The 27,593-nt window shown below is 34.9% G+C and overlaps 3 protein-coding genes across 4 annotated transcripts; 2 read left to right on the top strand and 1 right to left on the bottom strand.

Annotated features, from left to right (window-relative positions):
* Nucleotides 1–414: 414 nt before the first annotated feature.
* On the top strand, nt 415–2,308 carry LOC145028477 (cell number regulator 6-like). Of its 2 annotated transcripts, XM_078977169.1 has the most exons (6): nt 415–586; nt 679–805; nt 1,097–1,149; nt 1,239–1,353; nt 1,522–1,787; nt 1,894–2,308. In XM_078977169.1, the coding sequence occupies exons 2-6, from the start codon at nt 679–681 to the stop codon at nt 2,110–2,112; spliced, it is 780 nt and encodes a 259-aa protein (XP_078833295.1). In that variant the 5' UTR covers nt 415–586; the 3' UTR covers nt 2,113–2,308. The 2 variants fall into 2 exon arrangements, with proteins under 2 accessions (XP_078833295.1, XP_078833296.1); XM_078977170.1 differs by lacking the exon at nt 1,097–1,149 and having other exon boundaries at nt 679–783.
* A 1,364-nt stretch (nt 2,309–3,672) lies between these two features.
* Nucleotides 3,673–4,755, top strand: TIP5;1 (tonoplast intrinsic protein 5;1). Its single transcript, XM_078977960.1, has 3 exons — nt 3,673–3,831; nt 3,900–4,153; nt 4,264–4,755. Exons 1-3 carry the CDS (start codon nt 3,708–3,710, stop codon nt 4,651–4,653), a joined length of 768 nt encoding a protein of 255 aa, XP_078834086.1. The 5' UTR covers nt 3,673–3,707; the 3' UTR covers nt 4,654–4,755.
* Nucleotides 4,756–13,520: 8,765 nt separating this feature from the next.
* LOC145028476 (uncharacterized) lies at nt 13,521–17,812 on the bottom strand. The gene is made up of 2 exons (XM_078977168.1): nt 14,806–17,812; nt 13,521–14,091 (listed from the first exon to the last, which is right to left on the bottom strand). The coding sequence occupies exons 1-2, from the start codon at nt 17,462–17,464 to the stop codon at nt 13,679–13,681; spliced, it is 3,072 nt and encodes a 1,023-aa protein (XP_078833294.1). The 5' UTR covers nt 17,465–17,812; the 3' UTR covers nt 13,521–13,678.
* Between the last annotated feature and the right edge of the window lie 9,781 nt (nt 17,813–27,593).

Here is a 27,593-nt window from a genome sequence, read left to right as displayed (position 1 = left end):
CATTTTTTTATTTTATCCAAAATCTGAAATTAACTAAAAAACATTTCATTTTACCTTATAACATTTTTCTTACAAAAATATATGGAATTTTAAAATTATTTTTTGTTTTTGTTTTAGCAACGTTCCATTTCATTTTAGAAAATTTCAAAAAAGTTGAAAAAAATTGAAAAGAAAAAATTAAAAGGTTACATAAAAATTTGTGAATAAAAAGAAAAAAAGTACAAAGAGACAAAATATGAAAATTTGTAAATAAAAAGAAAAAAGTATAAAGAAACAAAATATAAAAAAGTAAGTTTATTCCAAAAAAAAAGAAAAAAAAAACTTAATATCCCTTACAAAAATATATGGAATTTTAAAATTAATTTTATTTAGAAACGTGCCATTTTTAGTATTATTATACGTACAGTAAACTGGATTGTTACCACCCACAGAGGATTGGAGCTTCCTTGGACTTTTCTTTCACAAATCCTATTCCACCGTCTCTCTCGGAGTCCATCCATTAAACCCTTCTCAGTTACGCCTACCGAAGATCGACGACATTTCTCAACTCAGATTCTGATTTTCAGTAATTATCGAACACAGTCAGGTGACTACTAACCCTCCTCTCATCCGTGTATTATATGCTTATAATCCGAATTTGCTTTCACTAACTTGGAGTTTGCCCGCGCATTGCACCAGATGGCGGATGCCGAAAATCAATCGCGATATGTGAAGTTAAACAAAGATCAAGCGCCGGTCGATATCAATCCCGGAGAACTCAATCAGCCAATTGAAGTTCCTCAGGTTTCATTGCAATTTGTCTTTTGTACGCATCTCTGGTTGATGGATCCATTTAATAGTTCTATAGGTTTAGTCAATTGACATCATGCTTTGTGAATTTCAACGATCTATTAACGAAATTGACACATAGTAAAATGATCACGAGTCACGACATTGGTTGATGTAGACTTCACTTGCTTATAAAAACCCTAATTATCACACAGCGCGGACCAGAATTCAAGTTGCATTTGGACAATGCACTTTAATCCTTGGATATACAAATCTACCAGTTGATTGTGTGCTTATATAACTTTTGTGTGATCTTCTGTTGTAATAGATCGATCATCGATAGTGCGATTGTTCCAATGGAAAAAAAAACACACACACAATGTAATAATTGAATTTTCAAAGAGCAGGTGGATTATTGTTTAATATTATATTTGCATATAACTTGTTTCATTCTTTGTTTTGATTTACAGATGAATGTTCGCAAATGCAATGAATGTGGGCAGGCTTTACCAGAGAGCTTCGAGCCTCCTGCTGTTGAACCTTGGTCAACTGGGATATTTGGTTGTGCTGAAGATACTGAAAGCTGTAAGTTTTTCACTTTGAATCATACCACCAGCATTCATATTTCTCTTCCATGGAATTTGGCCGGAATTGGAATTCAGTTCCATTCCAATCCCGGAAATGGAATTCACAATTCCTAAAACATACTCAAGTCAAGAATTTGACAATAATGTTTGTTTTGTATGCATGCAGGCTGGACAGGACTTTTTTGCCCATGTGTTCTGTTTGGACGCAACTATGAGAAGCTAAGAGAAGACATGCCTTGGACCACACCATGTGTTTGTCATGCAGTTTTCGTTGAGGGTGGCATGGCACTTGCTGCAGCAACAGCCGCATTTCATGGGATCGAACCCCAAACATCGGTTCTCATTTGTGAGGGATTGCTTTTCACTTGGTGGGTCTGTGGTATATACACTGGAATTGTCAGACAAACATTACAAAAGAAATACCATCTCAAGGTTGTGCTCACACTTCCTAATGTACTGGGCCACTGTGTATCTGCAGTGTGGGCCACCTCAGGGGTTGCTGAAAAAATAACTGTTTTATTTATTTATTTATTTGCAGAACTCACCGTGTGATCCGTGTTTGGTGCACTGTTGCATGCATTGGTGCGCGTTATGTCAAGAACACAGGGAGATGAAGGGGCGGCTGTCTGATGATGCTGTCATGCCAATGACCATTGTGAATGCGCCACCTGTTCAAGTGATGAACACCGATGGAGAGAAGAAAGAGTCTGCTAATGGGCATGATCATGGTGCTCATTTGGAGATGCAAGCTTTGTGATTTATTTTTGGTAATTGGGTTGGGTGGAGTAGCAATGGTTAGGATGTGGTGATAAAATGGTTGTTGATGGATCACCTTGAAAAGCTTAGAGTTAAAGTAGTCATATAATATAGTAATTGAATCTACCTGTTAAGCTTGGTGTTAATGCTACTTAAATGCCTTAGTGAATCATATATAATATATTATATATATACTATAGTATTACTTGTTATTTTTTTAAGAGTGCAGAAAAAGAAACAGAAAAAAGCAACATACATCTACTATCTTATCAATCTATGCAACATATATTTTTAATCATGTAATGGACCTTAAAATGGTACAAGCTATCTAAAAATGTAACTTGCCTCTTTTACGATTTTAATTAGATGCCACGAAATGATACAGTTGTAATGTTTAAAATGGTACCTTTTTTTATTTACATAAAATGGTAAAAATGGTGGTTTATAATATAAAAAGATTAAAATTGTGAAAAAGTATGGTGTATGGTCCGTAATTCCGCATGGATTAACAGCTAACCGTTTTTAAGCACTAAATGCAACAAATAGCTTTTTACTTATATTTATTTGTGTTTTATGGAACTTATTTTCACCTTTTCTATTACTTAATTATACTTTTCTTTTTCTTCTATTAAGGCAGTGTAATTTTGACATTGAAAATTTACACAATTATACCACTGAAAATTACTTTATGACTGATTGAGTAGATTTTGTTTGTTCAAAAGTAAACTTTTGTAAGAGCATTCACAATGAATATTTAATGGAAGAGTGGATTAAGAAATATAGTGGGATTTCAAGTTGAAATATAACGAATTTGATATTAAATGAAAAAGTGCACACGTTCTTGCTTATTTCACCTAAATAAATTCCATTGGATTTTGGAGATTTCAATGGATTATAAAATTTTAATAATAAAATTGTATGAAAGAATGAAATGTTGATGTGGTGGTCCTTCAAACCTTATAGTGTGGAAAAATAGGATGCAATGATAAACATATAAATGGAAGTATGTTATTTTTCATTTTTTTAATGCAAACATCATGATTCTTATTATAATTTACAAAATAAATGAAAATGAATTTGAAAAGAAAATGATGTACATTTAAAAGCAAAATAAATACTATGTTTTATTGGTATAAAAAAGGTCGGTCTTAAAAAAAAAATGCAATGCATGCATTTTAATAATCTTGTAAACTATGTGTATCAGATTCACATTTATAATTTATACAATCATGTAAAACAATTTATTTTTTTTGGTTATTCGATCATATGATATAATATAGTAAATATGTTTTACGGACGTAAGTAGTATCATAGGGTTTGTATTTTCTAACATTATTTTCTCAAACAAAACACATTGTAAATTCATAGAAGAGTATAAAAGCCAAGCAAAAACAAGGGGGTAAATGAGTAATTTCATCAGTAACGCCACAACCGTTCAAACCGCAAAGATCCATTGTAACCAATTATAAAAGTCCACGTGTAAATGGCGGTTAAAATTTGAAAACACGGCATTGAAACCTGTAAAAACTCCCCAACAGCGTCTTCACAACCATTTGCAACATTCAATTAAAACTGGCTGTTCTCATTTCAACATCAATGGCGTCTCTGAAAACCAGATTGCAACACTCCTACACTCCCGCAGCACTGAGATCTTATCTTGCAGAGTTCCTGTCCACCTTTTTCTTCGTCTTCGCCGCTGTTGGCTCCGCTATGGCCTCAAGTATCTCTCTATAAAACGGTTTTTCTTCTCAACTTCCGAACTTTAATGGAATTTGCTTCATTTTGTAGGGAAGATGGCGCCGGAAGCCGCAATGATTTGTCCTTCTAGTCTGATAGCGTCAGCGATTGCAACTGCCTTTTCACTGTCAGTCGCGACTTATGTAGCCGTCAATATCTCCGGTGGCCATGTGAATCCGGCGGTGACGTTTGGAATGGCGGTGGGAGGACACATCACTATCCCGATGGCAATCTTCTACTGGATTTCTCAAATGCTTGGCTCTGTCATAGCCTGTGCTCTCTTAAAAGTCTTTACCGTTTCACCGGTACACTCAAAATTTGAATCTGCGCTCTTCATATCTTTAAGTATTCAATTCCAGATCTAAACGTCACTGAATTCATTGAAAACATTGTGTAAACCTGAATTTTCGTGTAGAGTGTTCCGGTTCATGGGTTTATTCCATCAGAAATGACGGGATTTGGGGCGTCGGTTCTGGAAGGTGTAATGACATTTGCGTTGGTGTACACCGTTTATGCTGCCGGAGACCCAAGGCGAGGTGCATTTGGGACGATCGGACCACTGGTAATTGGTTTGATAGCCGGAGCAAATGTATTGGCTTCCGGACCATTTACAGGCGGGTCAATGAATCCGGCGCACTCATTCGGGGCAGCTTTTGTTGGTGGAACTTTCAAGAATCAAGCAGCTTATTGGATCGGACCTTTGCTTGGAGCAGCCATGGCGAGTGTTGTATATGACAATCTGGTGTTCCCTTCAGAGTCACCAGAGGATTCCGTCAGGGGAGTTACCGATAGGATTGTTGTTTAACTTGTTAATTACCATTGTAGCCCTCTTAATTACTTCTTACAACCAAACTGTGTGTGTATGTTATCTTAATGTTAATTTGTGTAGCAGTCAACTCCTTCATAATCATATGCTTGTTTTCGTTAATGCTTTTAATAAAAGTATTTGTTTATTTTCATCAAATAATTAAAACCTGTTCAACAAATATATTGCAATTTGCAACAAAATAATGCTGCACTTCTTTTTGGAATAATCACCTTATTTCCCTTCCAATGTGATAAATTGGTAATTCTACTCCTATTAGTGACCAATTGTTTTAGTTGGTTGGACTGAATATCAAAAGAAAATCAAAAAAGACTAAGAAAAAGCTTAAAACTCACCTGTTTAATAAAAGTATTTGTTTATTTTCATCAAATAATTAAAACTTGTTATCAAAAAGAAAATCAAAAAAGACTAAGAAAAAACTTAAAACTTACCGCGGTCGCATTGGTGCACCAACCATCGGTTGCCATTTTCTTTTCTTTTTTTATTTGTTTATAATTCTTTCACATTATTTTGTAATAATTTTATTTTAATTTTATTAAAAAATTAACAAAATATACTAAAATACGTAAAATAATTTTATCTACGAATAAAGACTAATATTGATATATTTTAAGAATTTTTTTTAATAATTTTTTAATATTGTCTATATAATCTTTAAAATAATAAAAAACTAGGTTATAAATTGAATAAAACATACTATGTAGCTTGTATAATATAGTAAAATTAATCATCATAACTAATATAATAGTATGGTTTGGGTTTGTTTGCTAATGGATGTGAAAAGTTGGGTTTAGATTGATTATATAGGTAAATTAGAAAGTAAATAATTTTTAATAGATAATTAGATTGGTTTTAATTGTAAATAGAAATAATCAAAGATATTTGTTACATCAAAAACTGTTTTTTTTTTTCTTGTAAAACTAGGGATTTACTTGATTAATGCCCATCCAGAGATAAAGAACACATATGACCTACTGATCCATTGATAAGCCCAAAACAGTGTTAAGAAGGCCCATTAGCCACTCAATCAAGATTTTAGAGGTGCACAATTACATTTTTAAGAGCAATAAAGCTGCATTTCTTTCAAACTGACTTTTTTTTTTCTTCCATATTGGTTAATAACTAGTTTCAATTATCCAACACTAATTGGGTTCCAACATTTCGGATAACTTCAATGAAATCAAAGTGAAAAAGTAGGATAGCTTTATTGAAGCATTAGAAGGTATAACTCTCACTTGTTTTAAAAAAAAATTAGTTAATGTTGGGAATTTCCCCAAACCCTAGATTTCTTAATGCTTAGATGATGCTTCTAGTTTGATTTAATCATTAGAACACTAATCAATCTATCGGTGTTAATCCATTTGTCATGTCTCAATTTGTGTTTTGGAAGTTTTGATCTCTGCATTGAGCCCAGACTTTAATCACCCATTGATCCATCTAAAATTGAATTTAGACATTGGTTTAGTGTTAGTTCATAATTTAGGTTTGGATTTCATAATCTTAAGTTCAAATCATGTTCAAAGATTCAACCTAGTAGTCAATTCGGATGTTATGAGAGCTAACAATCGTGAATCATTCCCTAATCTATTTAAATCTGGAATTGATTATAAATTCAATTTCTTTTTGTCACAACTAGCAAATTTAGGGTTGAGATTGTGATTCTTGTACAATATTTTCTCTATGTAACCCTATTTCATTGAACTATTGAAGTTCAGAACAACAACATTCTTTGAATACATATGTGCACACACTAAGAATCAAGTTGTAGCATCCTCTTACAAGCTCAAGTTTAATCTAATAACTAAACAAAACAATTGTTGGGCTTGTGATTAGGAGTTCTGGACCCAAATATCCTAGGCCAAAAACCCTTTCTCATTGGGCCTTATTGGACCGAAAACCCCCTTTAATGGGCCAAATTAAGCCCGAAAGTTCATGCCCACTTGTAAATCGAAAATTCTCATGAAAAATCCACAAGGACCAAATACATCATGGAGGGGTGTTTTCAGCCACCCTAAAGCCGAAAACCCTCCCCTAGATTAATAAAATCGGTTATGGGCAAGTAAAAAAAAAAAAAAAAAAAAAGGGGAGAGGGGAGAGAATTACAATTTGTGGTGACACCTTACCACTTTACATCTCTTGAACCATGGAACAACCAAGCAAGATACAAAACTAGCCATCATCCAGCCATGCACATCACCTAATGGACCACCATGCAACAAGGCACATATTTTCCTTTGGATATTTGCATGCACCATCATGTTTATGTAACGAGTTGTACTTATAATGTTGAATACCTCATGAAAACACACCATAAAATCGTGAATTACAAGTTTCATATATGTTAGAATAAGTTTATTCATTGGACAATTGCATGCATCATACTTATGTGTTGAACATAAAAGAAATGCTTGTGCAAAAAGTTATTATCATATGTTAGCTTCATAAAATTTGAGATGTCATGTTTGTTAACATTTTTTATACATAAAAATATGTGGTCTTGTTTTGTTTACTCAATTAGGTCGAATACATGAGATGTATTTGTCCAAGTATGTTTAACACATGGAGACATACATGTCTTCCTTTTGAAACATACACAAATATTTAAATAAAATGTTGAGGATACCAATGGATATGTTATAAAAAAAATTGTGACCTACTAGGGTAGACCCAAAATAAAATCTTTTGTGTTACAAATCTGGTACAAAAGTAATAAACCAAACTACGAAGTTGATATTTTATTTTACAAGCAACTTTTTTTTGTAAAATAGTCGTAATTATGTTGTCACTATTTTGATGGGTTAAAACCCAATATATTATGCTATTTTTACAACATATATTACAACTAGATATAAACACTAATGGCTATTTTTACAAAGTGTTATAAATAGTTCAACCAAAATGGTATACAAAACAGATTTATGACAAAACAAAATTGTGTGTCATAAACTGCATGTCATAAAACGTGTGAATATGACACTGTTAAAAACGCGTGTCATAAACTGCATGTTATGAAACCTATAAAACGCATGTCATAAAACACCTGTCATAAATTTTACACTAGTGAAGTCATTCCATGATATACTAAAAGGGAGTCAAAATTCGTGTAAATCCGTTAATGCTCTAGTGAGACACTGCAACATCCCAAAAATACAACCCAAAAATATTTGTTTCAACATTACCAAAAACCACAACATGAATGTTATATAATAAAGTCATATATCGTATATCTCAAAATTTCATAGTAAATGTATCAAATCGAAACTGAAGTCAATATCATATCAATATAGCTGAACAAAACTCCCAGGATAAAACTGTAACTGTGGTGTGTGCTATGCCATCAACCCGAGCTCTTCCCTTTACTTGCAGAAGTACCTGAAACCAAAAATTGAAACTGTAAGCACAAAACTTAATGAGCCCCCCAATCTACCACATACCATACAATAACATATAAGCACATATTGGGCCTTGCCCACTACATCGGACCGAAGTCTAGAAACTGCATCGGACCGAAGTCCGAAAACTGCATCGGATCGAAGTCCGAAACTAACCAGGGCCTTGCCCTCTGCATCGGACCATAGTCCGGAAACTGCATCAGACTGAAGTGCGGAACTAACCAGGGCCTTGCCCTCTGCATCGGACCGAAGTCCGGAAACTACATTAGACCGAAGTCCTGAAACTAACCAGGGCCTGTCCCCCTGCATCAGATCGATGTCCGGAAACTGCATTGGACCGAAGTCCGAAAACTGACTGAACATAACATAACATAATGATAACTACTAGCATAAACACATATATTGCATACTGCATCAGACCAAAGCCCGGAATTCATAACACAATGACATGCTTGAATCACAAAGACATCCAGCACACTAAACTACTGCATCGGACCGAAGTCCGAAACTACTGCTAACTAAACGGGCCGGTATTGTGGTCGTAGACCCGTTCCTACTGGAAGGAAAAACTCACCTCGTAACGCTGGCTCCTGAGATGCTAAATCTGGAACTGGCTGGCTGCTGCTCCGAAACTCCACGACTACAATCCTATAAACACTAAATCAGACACTGATAACTATCCTTAGGGTAAAATGACTATTTACCCCTGGTCAAAATCAACATCCTGGTCAAAGTCAACTATCCGCTGACCGAACTCGCCTAGTTGGGCCGCCAACTCGCCGAGTCCCTATCGTCAATTCGAATCCTCTACCCGCTTCCACTTGTTGAGTTTGGCAAAGACTCGACGAGTTCTTCTCCGATACTAACATCGAGTCTAACTTCATCCGACTCGCCGAGTTGTATGAACAACTCGTCAAGTACTCCTTCATCATATTAACACATCTTTCTGTGACTCGCCGAATTGTATGAACAACTCGTCGAGTCTAATCTTGGGGACAAGAAGATTGCTTTGGACTCGTCGAGTCACGACGCCGACTCGCCGAGTCCTCTACATGCCATTACTATACAGCCAATTCTAGTTGATTTTACTGCATCCAATTCATAGATCTGGGCTTCTAGGGCTGGTTTTGCACGTAAAGTTTCCAACTTTACATGCATGCTTACGAGAATGAGGCTAAAATACAAAAATCATCCAATACTAAGCACTTAGGGTTTTGAACAAGGCTATTTCCGCATAAAGGTAGCTACATTGAGTTCCTAGAGCTCAATAACATCCAGATCTATGGTCTCCATCCTAAGGAGAGCTCATATCTCAAGTTTGAATCATAAAAGGCTCCAAAAGAGGCATAACAAGCATACAAGAGGGTTTAATGGAGGAATACACAAGGTAATAACTTTGTTATCTGAATGAGAAACAGATAGAAGCTAGCTCTTGGATCTCCTTTCTCTTCTATGGACCTTCTTTCTTTCCTTCTCTTCTATAATTCCCAAACTATCACAAAACACTTAAGTTCAACAAAGGGGGACTAGGGTTTTACATAGGAATGCTCTAAAGGTGCTAGAGGTTGGGGTGGGAGGCTATAATGATGTTGAAATAGGGTACAAACCCTGGGATTTAGGGTTTCATTCAGACAAGCGGACTCATCGAGTCGCCAACTAAGAACGTGTGCAAATCCCATCTCTACTCTACGAGTCGGGCTACAGACTCGTCGAGTTCCTCTTAAGGAAGGAAAATACTTATATTTAAATCACATACCAGAAATGGGGCATTACAGACACCATCTTCACTGTACCACCTAGTGTACACTCTAAGTCCTGTAATTATAACCAGAGTCTCCTGGAGGAAGAGCGAGGTAATTGTGTATAGATCTATACGAGGATTGACACCTTCACATCTGAATTCTTCGCTACAGCTAGACGGGGCCACTCTAGGGTGACAACTATCTTACCTAAATTTTGATACTTGAAGAACGTCGCAATAGGCATACAGTCATATTAAGCATGGTTATAATGACTCACATAGGGATTAACAATATTATCTTGGTTTATGGGAAGCTTACACTCCACTAGTTTTATAAATCATAAAACTACATACTATTTTTCAGTACACTATCATCACTATTCTGGTCTTAGGGTTTAAGACTACAAATTTACATACTTCAGAAAATATTGGATTTTCTGGGAACATACAAATAAACATGCATCATACATTTTCTATTTTGGTATAAGTCATACAGTTCACTATTTTAGAAAATATCGGATTTTCTGGAAACATACAATACTTTTCAAACAAAATAGATACAAACCGTTTTCATAATAACATGCTTATGAACTCACCAACATTCATTGTTGACGATTTTCAAAATGAATTGTATTCTCAGGGAACTAGTAAACAAGTACTTAAGTTATCGAGAACTGGATTTTTGTTGCACTTTGGAATTGTTACTTTTTAGTTAATGTTGTGTAAACTTTGAACAAATATACTATGTAAACAATATATGCTTGTATCTCTTAATGTATGTTGTGTGGGTTATTATGTCCATTTATATTCAATTGTGATGATATTATACAATGATGTCATCCGCCCCCGGATGTTTCCGCCATCTTGGTTCCGGGGTGTGACACTTTTTATGAAGAGTAAATTACACGAATTGTCCTTTAGCTTTATAGTTTTTCTATGAAATAGTTCTTACGAAATTTTTTTCTCTCAGAGGGTCCCTATGGAGCAAACCTTGCACACAAAAGGTCCTTATTACTAACTTTGTTAACAAACTCTGTTAAGTAATTGTAAATGACAACAATACTCTTTTTTGTTTGTATACAAATGGTCATTTTCTCTTTCTCTCTATTCTTTCTCTCTCTCTCTCTCACATGCACACACATACATACATCTGCCATCATCATCATTAGTGACCTAGATAATATTTTCATTCCTCAACCCGAAATTATAGAACACTTATGAAAATTTTATCGAAAAAAGTTTTGAACACCTGCATCAATATTTTTTTGTTGTTTGGAATCAGAGAACACAACAGTATCATCACCGAAAAAATTGAACATCGGAATCAACAACACCCTGTTAAGTTTCTATTTGCTATTTGCTTTTATATTTTTCTATGGTGGTGATGGAGGTTAGATTAAACCCCTTGTTGGGTTTCGACTTGACTTGCTCGGTATTAGCAACACCCGAACGGCCGAACCCCTCTTCTTTCTTGTATCTTCTGGATCGAACGAGTTTTTTTTGGTCTTTACGCTCTATCTAAACATGATTTTCTATGTTCTGTGCAATAGTGAAAGATGAAGGTCGTGTGACACATCTGACTGCCCCTGTTTACAAGGAACTCGTATGTTTCTCTTGTTTCTTCCCCCTCTTAACTCCATTGTTTTTCTTAATCCACTCTTAGGGATTTTTTGGTACTACAAACAAATTTGGAAAAGATCATTCAGGATCCAAAAGTTATTGACCCTTTTGGGGATTTTTTTTGTAGGTGGTTTATGAGCGAGTTGAGTTACCAATAAGGTAATCTTTTAGTAAACTGTCCCAAAAAATATTTCATGTATGATTCTTGAATCTTGATTACCCTTTGATTTATCTCTTTTGCATCAAAATTGTATGGTGGAAGAGGAATAACTATTCATGAAGGGACTTGGGAAATCATGTGTATGCATCTGATGAAGTTAGGGACATGGGAAAGGGTGTAGAGACAATGAACTGTCAACAAATTGGACCAAATTTTCAACAATCTAAGAATATATATATATATATATATATATATATATATATATATATATATATATATATGGGAGTAAATGGATTTGGCAAGTAGATTTCTAGGGTTTCCTTATCCGATAAAAATGATAAGATTAGATATATATATATATATATATATATATATATATATATATATAGAGAGAGAGAGAGAGAGAGAGAGAGAGAAAGAGAGAGGATAAAGTGGGCGGGCCCTACTTTTTTAATTTCAAATTAACAAAATATAAAAACAAATAGAAACAAATGTTGTTTTCGTCTTTTCATACGTACCGAACTGAATCTTTTAACAAAGTTAGTCATAAGGGCCTTTTGTGTGCAATGTTTGCTCCGTATGGACCATCTGATGGAAAAAGTTTCGTAAATACCATTTCAGGGAAAACTATAAAGCTATAGGACCATTCGTGCAATTTACTCTTTTTTGAATTTTATATGGATTCTATGTGCTCTATGTACAAATCATTGAAAATCCAATCTAGAAGTCATAAATGTAGTTTCATGGTTTAAAAGCGCATTTTGCACTGCATCTAAGGCACATTGGATTTTAGTTTGCAGTTGCATGCTCTGAGCACCGTCGATCTACTGTCGTGGTCATCCAAACTTTATCCTATCGTTTGTTGCTCTGGCGTTGACGTGAAATACCGTGGGAGTTGTTAATGTAACATGTTGGATACTAAACATTCCACTTGAATTTCACACACCACTTAACAAGGCTATCACTGTGTATTGTGACAATTATGAGTGAAGTTTACTTGTCTAACAACCTTGTGCAACATCAAAAGACAAAACACAGAAATCGACATCCATTTTGTTTGTGATAAAATTACAACATACCAATTATGTGTTCTACACTTCTACATGTCCTTCCACACTGCAGTATGCCTACATATTCATGAAAGGACCCTTAGTTCTATATTGATGTAGTACAGAAGAAGTTTAAAACGTTCAAACCTCCTAACCAAACTACAAATATATATATATATTAGTGTACATATATTATTACTATACGATTTAGGCCTATTATACTAGATGCATTTTCCTAATTAACCTCATACTTCGCCCATTGTATTATGTTTTATGTATCATGGTTGAACCAAAATACCAATGGTGCTAAATCGAACACTAATGTACCCTATACTTTGGTTCGGTGTTTTGCGTCATTCGCTTTTGGTACTTTCAGTTCGGTTTCAGTTTGGTCCTGTTTCGGTAATTTTTCTACTTCTAATTTCAAATTAAACCTACTTTCCCGAACCGAATCGGTAACATACCCCATACTTCAGTTTGATATTTAGTTTTTTACTATTGTGTCAATTCTGTTTGGTAACATTTCCATTGATTTTGATATTTTCAGTTTGGTATTGATTTAGTTCAATTCTGATACTGAGCTCATGGTCAGTATGTGTTATCGATCAATGGTCAATGATCGATTGATGGGAAATTATCCAAGTTAATAAAGACTATATAAGATAAGAAATTACTTTTCATTTTTAATTAAATAATCTAATATAATCGAAATGTGATATTCAAACTTTTTTTTTAATCATAGCATTCAACCCTACTTTTAAATATAATTATATGTATAAGGAAAAGTTTGTACCTAACCACGATTGTTTCAAAGCACTCAGGATGCACGCCTAGTCACCTACATCAATGGCACCATTTGTTAAATTACAGAAACACCCTAATAATTAACCGTTGACTCGACATTCTCATTCATAACGAAAACAACTATACTTCTTCTATACCAATCCCCACCACTAACTAAAAAGGAAGAAACAAACTCATTAAGCCCCAAAATGAAAAATTAAACAATAAAAACAAAAAACTCCAAAAGAGAAAAATTCTATTAACATTCGATAGTCCCTTTTTGTGGTGGCGGTGGAGGTTTAGCATCACCATTAACCACCGTTCTAACACCATTTTCCGGCGACTTCCTCTTTGGCTTAGCTTCTTGCAACATTGACACTACATCCCTCATCGAAGGCCGGTCAGCTGGATTTCTACTCGTACATAACAATGCCACCCTTAGCAGTAACATCATTTCTTCCCGTACTGAGCCACACGACGCCCCTGCATTTTGATCCAATACATCTTTCGTCCCTTCTTTTGTTTTAATTTTTGATTTTACCCAATCCACAATGCTATTCCCATCTCCGAATTCAGAGTTCACTGACGTCTTTCCACTAATAATTTCCATTAACACGACCCCAAAGCTGTATATGTCACTTTTTTCATCGACTTGCAAAGTGTATGCATATTCTGTACAAAATCAAATCATCAATGTTTATTAATTCTAAAACAATATACAACTCAAATTGTACAACCCTTAAAAAAATACTATTTTTTGTGAAGCACATTGAAGTTTGAAGTGATTCAAATTAAAACCCTCCTTAACACTTTTTTTTTGTCCCTCGTTTATAAAAAAAATATGTTTTATTTAAAAGTCGTGGACTAATAAATACTCCAAAAAATGTCGACCGCATTGACAATGTGTTTGACATCTAGGGAGATGAAAGCGCTAACCACCGTTGGATCTTGACAAAATCTAGCGGGGGTCCATGATAGCTAAAAAAGTACACATCTAAAAGAAAAAGTTCACGCGCATAGTGCGCACAACAAACTTCAAACAGTTGCAGTTGTAGGCGCCAAAAATATAAATTTTACAAGCTAGTCCTTTATGTTTGATTGCTTTTCACCTTCTTAAGAAAATGATTCATGAAATAACTTAAAACCATAGGGTTTATATTGAGCATATACAGAACTCAGCAGTTAGCACGTCACTCCTACTCAACGAACTAAGTCACCATAAAAAAGACATGCAAAATAACGTGATGCATCATTAAGTTGTACGCTAACATGTGGTGTAGTGCTACATTGTACAAGTCAATGATGCAACATATTAGCATTTTGGTTTGTTAGCGTACAATAGTGATTGCACGATGTATAAGTTATTCAAAAAGAAATACGTGATACCTGGTGCAATGTAGCCGTATGACCCAGCAATAACGGACATTGATTCTTCGAATTGGATGAGCTTTGCGACACCAAAGTCGGCCACCCGGGCTTCCATCTCGCCGTCCAATAGGATATTGCTCGGCTTCAAATCACGGTGGACAATCACCGGATCACAGTCGTGGTGGAGGTAGCAAATGCCCTGCGCCACCCCTAGTGCTATCTTGTAACGGGTGACCCAATCCGCCATTAAATTGTCACCTTTGTTCTTCCCATGGAGGAGATCATCTAAGCTTCCATTGGGCATGTATTCGTAGAGCAGCATCGTGCACTCCCTGTTGGTGCAGTACCCAAGTAATCTCACGATATTCCGGTGCCTCACGTTGCCCAATACGTCCACCTCCGCCAACACCCCTCGCCGGCGTCTGATCGTCTCTTTGTTTTTCCCCCAAAGCTTCTTAACGGCTATGATCTCGCCACTTGGCATTTCGGCTTTGTAAACGGTCCCAGTGCCCCCCATCCCGAGGATCTTATCCGTCATTGACAAACACTCCACCACATCATCGGCGGTGAAGTTCAACCGTTGGAAGGCGGTTAGTTTCCACGGTCCGATCTCTCTTTCTTCTACAACGAAGCGACGCTGGTAATTTGCGCGGAAGCATCGGCTTCCGGCTATGAGGATGAACAGACCTACACCAAATGCGGCCGCTACTATCCACACGATAGCTCCGGCCGTCTTCTTCGGTTGCTGTGGCTTTATCACAGTTTCACTTTCAGTACCACATGGTTTCTGGAGTACTCCACCGCATAGTCCTTCGTTTCCGGTGAAAGAAGAAGGATGTATGCTTGAAAATGCAGGTCCGAAGGAAGGCACTGGCCCTGTGAGCTGATTGTAGGAAACGTTGAAACCTTCTAATGTACTGCAGTTACCGAAAGTGGAAGGAATCGTACCAGTAAGAAAATTGTGAGAGACATCCACTTCTGTTATCGAAGGTAGAGTTGAAATCTCCCATGGAATGATACCTGTCAATGAATTATGTCTTAAATTCAATGTAATTAACTTCATACAGTGACCAATATCCCAAGGAATACTACCACTCAACTCATTCCCTGCGATTTCTATCTTATAGAAGTTGTAACAGCCTTGAAACTTGGGGATTTCCCCTGTAAGCTTACTTGAACTCGCTGAAAATATCTGTAAACTACGAGCACTCCAGATATTTTCAGGCAAACCACTATCAAACGAATTTCCTGAAATGTTTAGATACTCTAGGTTAGCTGAATCGGCTAAATCTGCTGGAATTGGTCCTGTGAAACTGTTGTCACTCATCTCCATGAACGTAATATTGGGCAAACTTCCAAATCCAATCGGAATTGAGCCGTTGAGTCTATTATTTTGGACGCGGAACCTTAATAACGACGTGCAATTAGCTAAAGAAGACGGAAGAGAACCAGAAAATTTGTTGGAAAAGAGGATGAGTTTTACTAGCTTGTTGCCGAGGCAGAGATTTGGTGGAATCGGACCAGAGAAAGAGTTGGAAGAGACGTCAAGCCTCTGTAATTTCGAGTTTAAGCCTAGTTTTTGTGGAAGAATTCCGGTGAGTGAATTGTTCCATAGGAACAGGAATTCGAGCGCAGGAAGCTCACCAATCCCTCTAGGAACTTCTCCTGTAAACTTGTTGTTCATCAGACTCAACTCCATTAGGTTTTTCAATGACGATACTTCCTCCGGTATGTTTCCTGAGAATTTGTTATTCGACAAGTCGAGAATCCTCACATATTGCAAATTGCCTATACTCGCCGGAATTTCACCGTACAGATTGTTTTTGAAAATTAACAATGTCTCGAGCTTCGTCAAGTTAGTTAAAGCGATAGGAAAGTCTCCAGAAAGATTAGCAGATGAAATATCAAGGAATGACAGATTTGACAACAAAGCAAACTGCGTTGGTAATTCGCCTGAGAAACCATTGTATCCGAATTCTAAACGCTGGAGCGACGTTATAAGCCCTAACTGAGCCGGAATTTCACCACCGAGGCTGTTTCCAGCAAGGTATAAGAACTTTAACCTTTGGAAACCACCATAACTTTTTGGAATTTCACCTTCGAAGTAGCTTCCACCGAGGTTGAGGTGTTCCAGAAAGCGCAAACGGACAAGCTCCTGAGGCAACGGCCCGGTGAAGCTGTTGCTGAAAGCATTGAAGAATGTAAGAAACTTCAACTTCGAAATCCCTGGCGGAAACGTTGAATTGAAAAGGTTATGATTGACATCAAGCGTCTGAAGAAAAGTCAGGCCGAAGATCGCCGTCGGTAGAGGTCCGGCAAAATTATTTACACTGATATTCAAATGGTGTAGGTGCGTTAAGTACTTAATGGCTTCGGGAATCGTGCCAGAGAGGTTCCGATTAGAGATGTCCAATGAACTGATCTGAAACGTTCTCGGATCACATTTGATACCGGACCAAGAACACCAAACATGTTCGAATCCAGGTTTAGACAACGAAGGCGATGGATCCCAGTCTTCAAAAGTATTCAAAGGATCAACCAGAGATGATTTCAGAGACAGAAGCGAAACAAGTTGCAGAGGAAGGGTGGTGGCAGCGGAGGAAATAATAAGAGGTAGACAAAAGAAGAAGAAGAAGAAGAAGAAGCACGTCGGACGGTGGTTGTGGTGGTGGTTCATGGTGGTGATTTGGCCGGGGTTGTGGTTAGCGAGAAGAAGGGAAGTTAAATTTAAGGAAAACTAGACATGGAAGAGTTGGATTGTTGCTTTTTAGGAGTGCTTGCCTGGTGCAGAGGATGATGTTTCATGTTGATGATGATTGTTGTTTTTCTTTTTTCCTCGTTGAGTGGCTTTATCTGGTGATTGAAGATGATGAAGAGACCTTCTACTTCTACTTCTACTTCTTCAACTACTGGTACCACTGTACCAGGTAAGCTCTTATTCCTATTTTTGCTTAATTCTCGTGCCTTTACTTTTTCTTTTTCTTTATTTCTTTAATTGAAATTACATCTAATTCTTTAATTCCTTTGGTATGATGATCTAATAAATGAAGGTTGTGGTTTTAAATAAATAAATATGGTATTAGGGATGTTTGGATTGTAGTGGTGGGTTTGAGTGATGGGATTTCATATTCAAAAACTTTACTTTTCATGATTATTCCTGGGCAGGGCATTCTTTTTTTCGTTTTTAGCTTTATCTTTGGCTGCAATTGCCAACAAACAGTTGCAGATGTTTCTCCCAGGATCCAACAAAGTCCCTATTTTTTTAATCTTTAACTACCCAAAGATCACATTTTATATTGTTTAACAAAATATTCCATACCATAAAGTAAATTCCATATATTAATCCTACTTGGATACTTGGATATCAACCTTATTATTTTTTTTACATATCTTTTTTATCAAATAAGTGCACTACTAGAATCCACAATACACGTTCACGTTGAACTCTTTTGCTCTTAATGGACTGATAAATTACTAGTCTATTTTCTATATAATTCTCTTCAATTTTTCCTACAATAAGTCGAACTCTTCAAAATTTAATGGACCATATTTTAATAATTACAAGGTTTTATTTTCATTGAAAGGTCTAATGACCATTATGCCCGATATTCATTGAATGTCATATGCATCTATTGAAATCTAAAAATGGTTGTGATATCTAAAAATGTTGATATCTAAAATTAAAAGAAAGAAATGTATATATGAATCAAATAAAACCATGTATTACAATTATATCATAAAATAAGCATTTAACTTGTAAAAAATGTTTGGTTGATTCGTGAGTTCGTATTTTCATTTTACATAAAGCAATTTTGGTTTGTTATTAAAAAGAATCGTTAAATTCATGAAATACTTTAAGTCAAATCATTTGAAATTTTAATTTCATTGATTTGTAAATTTCTTTGTAAGGAAGACAATTAGTGCACCCTTGTTATATCCTAATATTGTAATTCATTTTTTGTTTTCAAATTAGCTAATGATCTCTCTTTACCAAAATACTTACATGCCATATCTTAGTGAACTACTGTCCATAACATATTTTCGCAAATAGTTTCTCCAAACGCTAAGATTACGTGATTTTCAAGTAAGTCCTTGAACAATGTTGATGCAAGAATTTTATGTTCTAAATAAAGATTTATAAGTGACTTTCGTGAATGTAGAACTGTTATGTGAAAATGTTATATATAAGTTCCATGGTATAGTTCAATATATTATCTTTAATAAATCAATGTTCTGTTTATGTGAGACATGAAATGACAGTAATTTTAAAATTAATTTGTTATCCTCTTGACGAAGAAGTTGGAGATCTAGAAGTTGAAATACCATTCAACCGTTCAAGGTGGGATGGGAGATTTACGACCGACTTGAATGGTTATTAAATAAGAATGTGAAGTGATTTAACCACATGCCAAAGTAGAATTTTGTACAGTTTTTGTGACTTGTAATTAAAGTTTAGCGTTTTAAGCGAAAAGAAGAGTAAAGTCAAAGGGCGTGTTTGGCACGGAGTTTTTAGAAGCGTTTAAGAGCTTTTAGCTTTTAGTTTTTGACAAAACGCTCTAGTTTAAACAAAAAGCTTCGTTTGGCAGTACGAGCGTTTAGCTTTTAGTTTTAACAAAACGCTCCGATTCTAAAAGCTACTTCATGTAGCTTTTAACAAAACGCTCCGGAGCTTTTGAAATCAATTTCCATAATTACCCTTAAAAATATATTTATATATATTTTTTATTTTTAATCAATTGTCCTTTTGTGTAATTTTATATATTTCAAAAGCTTCCAACTACTTTTGCCAAACATTCATATAACAAATAAAAGCTACAGCTTTCCGCTACCAGCTACCAGCTACACGCTACCAGCTAACCGCTTCCAGCTAACAGCTACTTTTACCAAACACGCCCAAAATAATTTTGAAGTGTATTTAGTCCAACATGAATCAGACGGTAAGGTGTCACATAAGTGGTACATCCTTTTTTATATTTTTTTACAAAATTTACCTACAAATTAGAATGTGGTAATGGTTTTATCTATGATTTTTTTTTTAAATTTTAATTTGTTTAATAAAAACCATATTAAAATTTAAAATAACATAAAATTAAAAATTACATCTTAGAAATCCTAAAAATAAAAAATAACATGAAATTAAAAATTACATCAAAAACCTAAAAAACCAAAAGAAAAAAATGAAGTGAAAAAAAAAAAAAAAAAAAAAAAACTAAATAAAAATCATAACATCGAAATTTCAATTGCGTTTTATCTTATATTTTTCATGAATCGATGCATTCACTACTTTGGCCACATCCTGATCTTCAGGGTCAATGTGCCTCACATCTTGCATCAATAACGAATATTTTGAGTCAGACAATTTCAGTCATATGCTTCTCTAAAATTATATTCAATTGAGTCATTTGTATCATCATTTCCTCCGATCTAGTTAACCGCTCCGCCCCGACTGACGAAATTGTGTCACTTGTATCACACACTCTAGGCATGTCATCTAATTTACTACTAGGGGTAGACTCTTTAGGTGATGCAGTAACTTGAAGTGTTGTAGGTGAAGGAAGGGACGGAATTCAACTACAATGAAGAAATGCCCTTGTTCATATGTCAAACATTGATTGTTTGATACCAAATCTATGAAATTGACTTGACCGTGTAGATCAAACCAGACATCCTTGGGATGCGAACCTAAACCATTAGGTTTTGATGTTATTTGTCCAAACTTTATTATGACGGCATCATTGTAAGCCCAAAACTCCAATTCGGGTAGATTAGTAGATGATAAATCTGAACCATTATAAGCAAGAAACAAATACAACTACTGCAAAAAGAACAAGTCACCATCTTGCCCGATTCTAATTATGGTTTCATTTTTAGCATAAGTATTGTTGAAGCTATGAAGTCAAGTTTTAATAATATGGTTTCAATTGTTTCTATTACTTTTCACTTAAAACCATTCATTCATTTCGGATAGGGCAAAACAATGTGAATGTATAATGTATTGTATATGCATTAACAATTAACAATTAGCAGGTTTGATATATGTTCATTTAAGACCAACTAAATGTAAATGAATGGTGAAATTTGGAATTGCAAGTTGATCTATATTTTTTCAGGAACCATAGACGAAAAAGGAAAAGGAAGATGAGCGATGGGAATCTATGGAGGCACCTATAGTAGCTTTGATTGCCGGCAGTGAGGGATTTGAATCTGTGGCGCTGCCTGTTGTAGCTCCAGTTTAAAGTGTTGGTGCATCTCGATGTGAATGAAGCTTGTCTTGTTTTGAAATTTATATTTTTGGATATAGTATTGGTTGAGGAATTTTTGATGAAATAGGTTATCATCTTCTGGATTTTTGTTTATTAATTTCCTTTTTTATTTAAATTGAAAAACAAAGATATTTTATTAAATATTTTAGTTAATCACATTTTGAATGGTATTGAGCTTTTTTATGTGGTTGTTAAGCGGTATACGTGTTATTTAATATAAGGTAAACAAAAAAACCAAGTTAATTTACCCTTGAGGGTTATTTATTCCTGACGTTTGTTCTCTGGATCTGTTGGGTATATAGTTACAATGTTTATGGATCTCTAATTGAATTTACATTGTTAATTCCTTAAGCATAATGTATTTTACCTACAATTTACCATTGTTCCCCTGATGCAATTTTGAGGCGTTCTGGGCCTAGTTTGTTGTTGTTGATGATGTTTATTTTATAGTCTTTAGGTTGTTGAAGTCATAAGTTACCTGCATATATGGTTGTGTTATCATTATTTCCAATCCTGGTTAAATGCTAAATTATCGAAACTAAGAGAATGTAAGCAAACAATAATACATTGCTATTTCAAAAATTCTTCCAAAGTATAAATGTGTTGCTAATTTTGAATAAAAATGATATGTACATTACTATTCCGGTTTGTTCACCACTAAACCTTAAAAAAAACTTCATAGCTGCTACCACTCACTTGAGGTAAAGCCATGATACGAGAGGAAGAAATAGAAGCCACTGAAATTAGATTTGTGAGGATGAACTGCATGACCAATTCATGAAAGAATTTTAAGAATATGAAGGGCTTATTGGGGAAAACGTAAAAGTTTGTGAAATTTAACAAAAACAAAGAAAAAATTTTAAAAAGATTAAATAGAAGATAACATGACCACCGAAAACAATTGAAAACTATGTCTATATATATAACCATGGATGCCTTACCTAACATAATAACCCCAAACTTGCACAAGTTATAATCCTATTTTCCAAAGTAATTAAATCAAAGCTTTCACCTTCTTGTGTTGTAACTTTGTTGTTGTTTGTAGAAAACTCACTAAAGTGACTTCGTTTGGTTCTAGGTTTTCAATATGCATATTATGAACAATAGAAAAGGCTTCACAAGCAAGATGAATAGTGCTTTGAATATATTCAATTATCAAAGATGTATAGGCAACAAGATTTCTCTCAGTTATTTCATTGAACACCTTATATGTGTATGTCATGTCACTATACATTACATAAAAGAAAATAAAAGAGGAACCTACAAATCGATTTGAGTTCAAACAAAACTTTATAATATCAACATGAACTTCTTTTCCTAATTACGGGCTAACCAATTCGATTTTTGAGCTGAATTCTATGATTTTCAATTTCTTGAACCTATGATTTTCGACTTCTTCAAGCTCCTATTTCAGTGAAGTTTTTGAAATGCGTGTGACAATATCTAATTTGTTGAACATATTTTTTATGATCTCTGTGTAATCGTCAAATTTGAAGCAAAGCCATTACACAATTGTTTTTTCTTTTCAAAAAATGATCACATTAAGGAGTCAAAGATCAAGGAAGGTAGAGATTAACGTTTTCATAAAATTAAGGAAACAATCAGTACGTATCATTCATTTTTTAGGAAATTGTATTTTCTTTTTCTGAAAATTAAATTAGTAATCAAAATGACACAGTTTTATGCATCGAGTACCTAAACATATATACCATTAAGGGTATATTCACTTTTCCCTATATATATATATATATATATATATATATATATATATATATACATATATATATATATACATATACATATATATATATATATATATATATATGTATATATATATATATATATATATATATATATATATAAATTTGATGTAATTAAAACTAAAACTAACAAAATTAAACTAGAACATTATAATATGTAAGAATAAGATTTGAGAGGATTCTTGAACATTAGGAGATTGTATTCAAGATGGTGTGTTTATTTCTTTCACATTTAATGAGTATTAATACTACATACCATTCTATTCTTACTTCATCAAAATAGTAACTAAATAGTTAAAGGAAACTATTTGAAGGGAGAAAGAGTGACTCTCTCAATTGAGAGGTCATGAGTTCAAGTCTCTTTAGAGATATAGGTGGTTATTTAGGAGTAGGTTAATTAGTTAGTTTGTCGTTTCAAAGAAAAAGTTAAAGGAAACTATTTTAAGGGTGAAAATGTTCATCCACATGCTATGTCTAACTCAATAATTTTATGGTTTTTATAATACTCCCTCTTGTATGACATTTTTTCAAATCTGAGTTCAACCTTGAAGTATTGCCTCATTAAAAACCTTACAAAAGAAAACCCAGTGGGAAAAACTTTAACGAAGGGAAAAAGTATGCAATATATAGTTGACTCCCCCTCATTTTGACATCTGTTACGTTACGTGTTATGCACATGTCACATTCCGATGTCATGTACATGTTTTATGAAGATTGTAGTAGGAAGTGATTTCGCGAAGCGGTCTGTTACATTCTTGCTGGATTGAACATATTCTATCTCAACCTTTTGATCTTTTATAAGCTCTTGAACGTACTCAAAAAACTTTTGAGGTATTTGTTGTGTCCTGTCGCTCTTGATATATTCTTCTTTCATTTGAGTGACTCAACTCGTCGAGTTCAATTATGAACTCGGCGAGTAGGGCTAGGGTTTCCCGTAAGTCACTTAGTGAGTAACTTGTCGAGTTGGGGGGATGACTCGGTGAGTCAGAAGGGGTAGAGGATTACAGGTGGAACTCGCCGAGTTCATAATTGAACTCGACGAGTTGAGTCGGGGTGGCCCCGCGATTCATGCCAGGTGTAACCCGTCGAGCAGGGGGAAGGCTCGACGTGTCATGAGAGGCTAGAGAGATAGTAGACACATGTAGACTCGCCGAGTCGCCCAAGTGCACTCGACGAGTCAGGTCAAAGTTTGACCGTTGACTTTGTTAACTTTTAGGGATTGGTTAACAATGGGGTCTTTGAATCAATAGAGGGGTAAAATGGTCTTTAACCCATCTGAGGGTGCTAAGATAGGGTTGGGTGTAGTGTCGAGAGTTATATTTATGAGCACATTTTACTTTATGTGATTAGGCAGAGGCTAGACTATACTGCTACCGAGTAAGGGATTTACCGAGACATCTGAGGTGAGTCTTCTCCCTATACTTTACCTTGAGTGGTAATTAGAGTTATGTGACAGAATTATTGTATGCTATTTATGTGATATATTGCACTGCATTATTTCTATGCGATTTATGCCATGTGTATATCAAAGTATAACAGAGTTAGAACCGGAAGGTTCACAGAGCTAGGACCAGAGGGTCCACAGAGTTAGGGCCTAAGGGCCCACAAAGTTATTGCCTCGAGTGGCTAGTATGTGTTATGTGTGGTATTTTGTGGAACTCACTAAGATTTATGCTTACAGTGTTATGTGTTTCAGGTACCAGTGATGATCGTGGGAAGGCACCGGCATGATCTGTACACACACCCGCGGTGTTTATTATAATTTGATCTTGGGAAATGTTTTGTGAACAATGATACGATACAATGAGATTTTATTAATGAATGTGTTTGGAAAATATGTTTTGAAAATGTGAAAAATTGTCTTAATTTTTACAGTGTTACAAGTCTTAATAGATAACCAAACCCTAACATATACGAAACCCTAATTCTATCGTGAGAGAGAGCTTCAACCAGAGTATATATGTGCGTGAAATGAACTGAATGAATGAGCAATACAACAACAACAACTGAATTTATACACCAGGTCAAACGATCCATGGGCAACCCAAAGTAGTCCGCATACAAACTCGATTCTTTGCAACAAATTTACCAACCAGATCTCTAAATATAGAGAATAATACAAACTTATTCTATAAATATAATAATTTAATGTTTAAGCTTGGAACATTAAAATGTTATTTTTCAACATGCCCTCTCAAACTAAACATAATTTGAGAGAACAAACAAACCAAAAATCAAGTTTTCTTAAAAATATCAATTAAACCAAGACGATTAGAAATATAATAATGTTGATTACGTCCAAGAGCCTTAGTTAAAATATCACATTTTGATTCAAAGATTCAATTTTATTAACTTTTAAAACTCTATTTTTAATTTTTATTTTTCTCTAACAAAATGAAGATCAACTTCAAAATGTTTAGTATTTTCGTGAAAAATGAATCCAATGACAATGGTGGGATGTCAAGTCCACCAAGAAAATTAAACCCTTTGTTTGCAAATAAAATGTAATATAATGGTAAAAAGAGGTATCGATCATCAGGGAAATGATTGTATTCAATCACCAATGCAATCTAAAAGAACTATTGTAAATAAACTAACTAACTACAATTAAACTAAAAGGGGGATGTTTGATTACTTGAAAACTAAAAGACTTGAATAACTAAAAACTTGCAATTAAGCAAGATAGTAAGATGCTCAAATATTGGAGAGAATTGTTAAACCAAGGCAATTCAACACAATGAACATTTGTGTGTTTATCAATAGGATTTAACATGAAGCTTATCATTCATCCCAAATTGGTTATAACAATCATGAAGCATGATATGCCAAGATTTCTCATAGGTAGTATGGAGGTTGGGGAAGCCCACAACACACCTTCTTAATCAAAATCAAAGATTAAATTGAAGCAATTGAACCCAAGAAGTTGATTAGCCTTAAGAATGAAGAAATCCCCAATTCCTAGAGGATGTTAATGCTTACACATCCATAAAGGAGTTATGATTCATAAACTAGAGATGATTTCTACAATCATAAAGTTCTTGTTCTAAGTAAATTCAATGATTCAATGTTAAACCAAAAAAATAAACCAACGATTGCTTATTAAACTACCAAGCGCATGATCACAACACTAAACAAGCATAGAGATTATGAACTAGAATCATAGACATAAGATAAATGATAAATAAGCATAAATCCTTCAAAAACCCACAAACATTCAGAGGTTTTAGCCAGAGTCTACCAAAATAGAGAGTTTAGCCACTCATGGCAATAGAAAAACAATCACAAAAGTCTAATTACATAAAGAAACTACCAATATCTTGGGAAGATGAAAAGAAATGAGTCTTCAAGCTCCAAAATCGCCTCCTACGGGTCTCCAATGGTGAAAAATCCAGAATGTAGCTAATGGATCTGACCCCCCCCCCCCCCCCCCCCCCAGGTTATGGTGTGCCAAATGACCAAAATGCCCAAACTGGGCAGTTGCGCGGGTACCCGCGCGACGGAAATTCCACCCGCGCAAGTGTTGTTGTAATGCTATTGGCTCCTCATTCCTCCACTACCAAAGATTCCTTTGGTCTCCTCCACATCCATGTGATTTAAACCAACTAATCATCATTTAGCTTCAAATATGGATGCTCCAAGCCCAAAAATAGAAGTTTATGACCCATCTTCAAAAGCCCAAAATATCCAAGTCCTTAAATCTTAAGGCCTAAATCTTCTTTTATGGATCCGCCAAGCCCAACAATGCCTCGAGAGCCCACTAAGTCTGACTCCAATCAAATCTTCTTTTAATGGCAAACTCGTTGTCACTTGTCACAAAATATGTTTACATGTGTTAAGTTCTTAAAACCCAAGTCAAATCGTAACTTCAAAATCCCTATTGGTTCACAGGTAATACTCCTCAAGGCTATATATTCTGACTCAGTAGAAGAGCGAGAAACAGTACTCTACTTCTTACTTTTCCATGAAACAAGACAACCAACAAAACAAACAAGGTAATCAGTAACAACTCTTCAACTAAACAAACACTTTGCCCATTCAGCGTCCACAAATCCAACAAGATCAAAAGAATTTCCTTAAGTAAAATGAATGCCTTTACCAGGACAATTCTTTAAGTATCGCAAAAGTCTAAAAGCAACATTAACATGCAATTTATAAGGTTTATGCATATATTGACTTAAGTTGAAAGAGAGGAACACAATTTTTCATTCCATTTTCTAGGGGTTTGTTTAAGCCCATAGAGAGACTTTATCGATTTACAAACCCTAATATCATTTTCAGAATGATACCCTTAAGGTAAATTCATGTAAGCACTTTCAGACAAGTCACCATATAAAAATGCATTATTTATGTCAAGCTCAAAAAGAGGCCAAGAATTATGAACAACCAACTAAATAATAATATGTGACATCCCCAAAATCACGGCCAGAAAAGACCGATTTTGTTTATGCTTTATAAAAATCAGAGTACTTCATTTTATAAAAAGGTTGCGGAATTTGTTCCCAGAAAAACATGGTAAATACGTTATTAAAACATTTTCGAAGAAACGTATTTATTTTTATTTTAAAACATTTGGGATGTCATCGTTAATACAGGAACATAAGCATAAACAGAACTTACAATTATTCACACTAGTGGTCTACATCTCTTTAAATCTCTCAGTGTAATGTCACTTCATATCAACACCTGTGATATAAATAAACTGAGTGGGTCAGGTTGGGAAACCTGGTGAGCACATAGGGATTTCAATCCCACAATGTTATACCATATATATAGTTTAAAATTC

This window comes from Lactuca saligna, chromosome 2 (genome assembly GCF_052625555.1).
Source record: "Lactuca saligna cultivar CGN05327 chromosome 2, ASM5262555v1, whole genome shotgun sequence".
Taxonomy (NCBI): domain Eukaryota; kingdom Viridiplantae; phylum Streptophyta; class Magnoliopsida; order Asterales; family Asteraceae; genus Lactuca; species Lactuca saligna.
The sequence above is the reverse complement of the archived record's forward strand: the minus strand, read 5'-3'. Positions and strand labels throughout refer to the sequence as shown.

Coding starts and splice junctions, on each gene's coding strand:
- LOC145028477 (XM_078977169.1), top strand. CDS start 679: ATGGCGGATGCCGAAAATCAATCGCGATATGTGAAGTTAAACAAAGAT. Junction 806..1,096: donor TTCATTGCAATTTGTCTTTT/GTACGCATCTCT, acceptor CTGTTGTAATAG/ATCGATCATCGATAGTGCGA. Junction 1,354..1,521: donor TGCTGAAGATACTGAAAGCT/GTAAGTTTTTCA, acceptor GTATGCATGCAG/GCTGGACAGGACTTTTTTGC.
- LOC145028476 (XM_078977168.1), bottom strand. CDS start 17,464: ATGAACCACCACCACAACCACCGTCCGACGTGCTTCTTCTTCTTCTTC. Junction 14,092..14,805: donor ATACGGCTACATTGCACCAG/GTATCACGTATT, acceptor GATTTTGTACAG/AATATGCATACACTTTGCAA.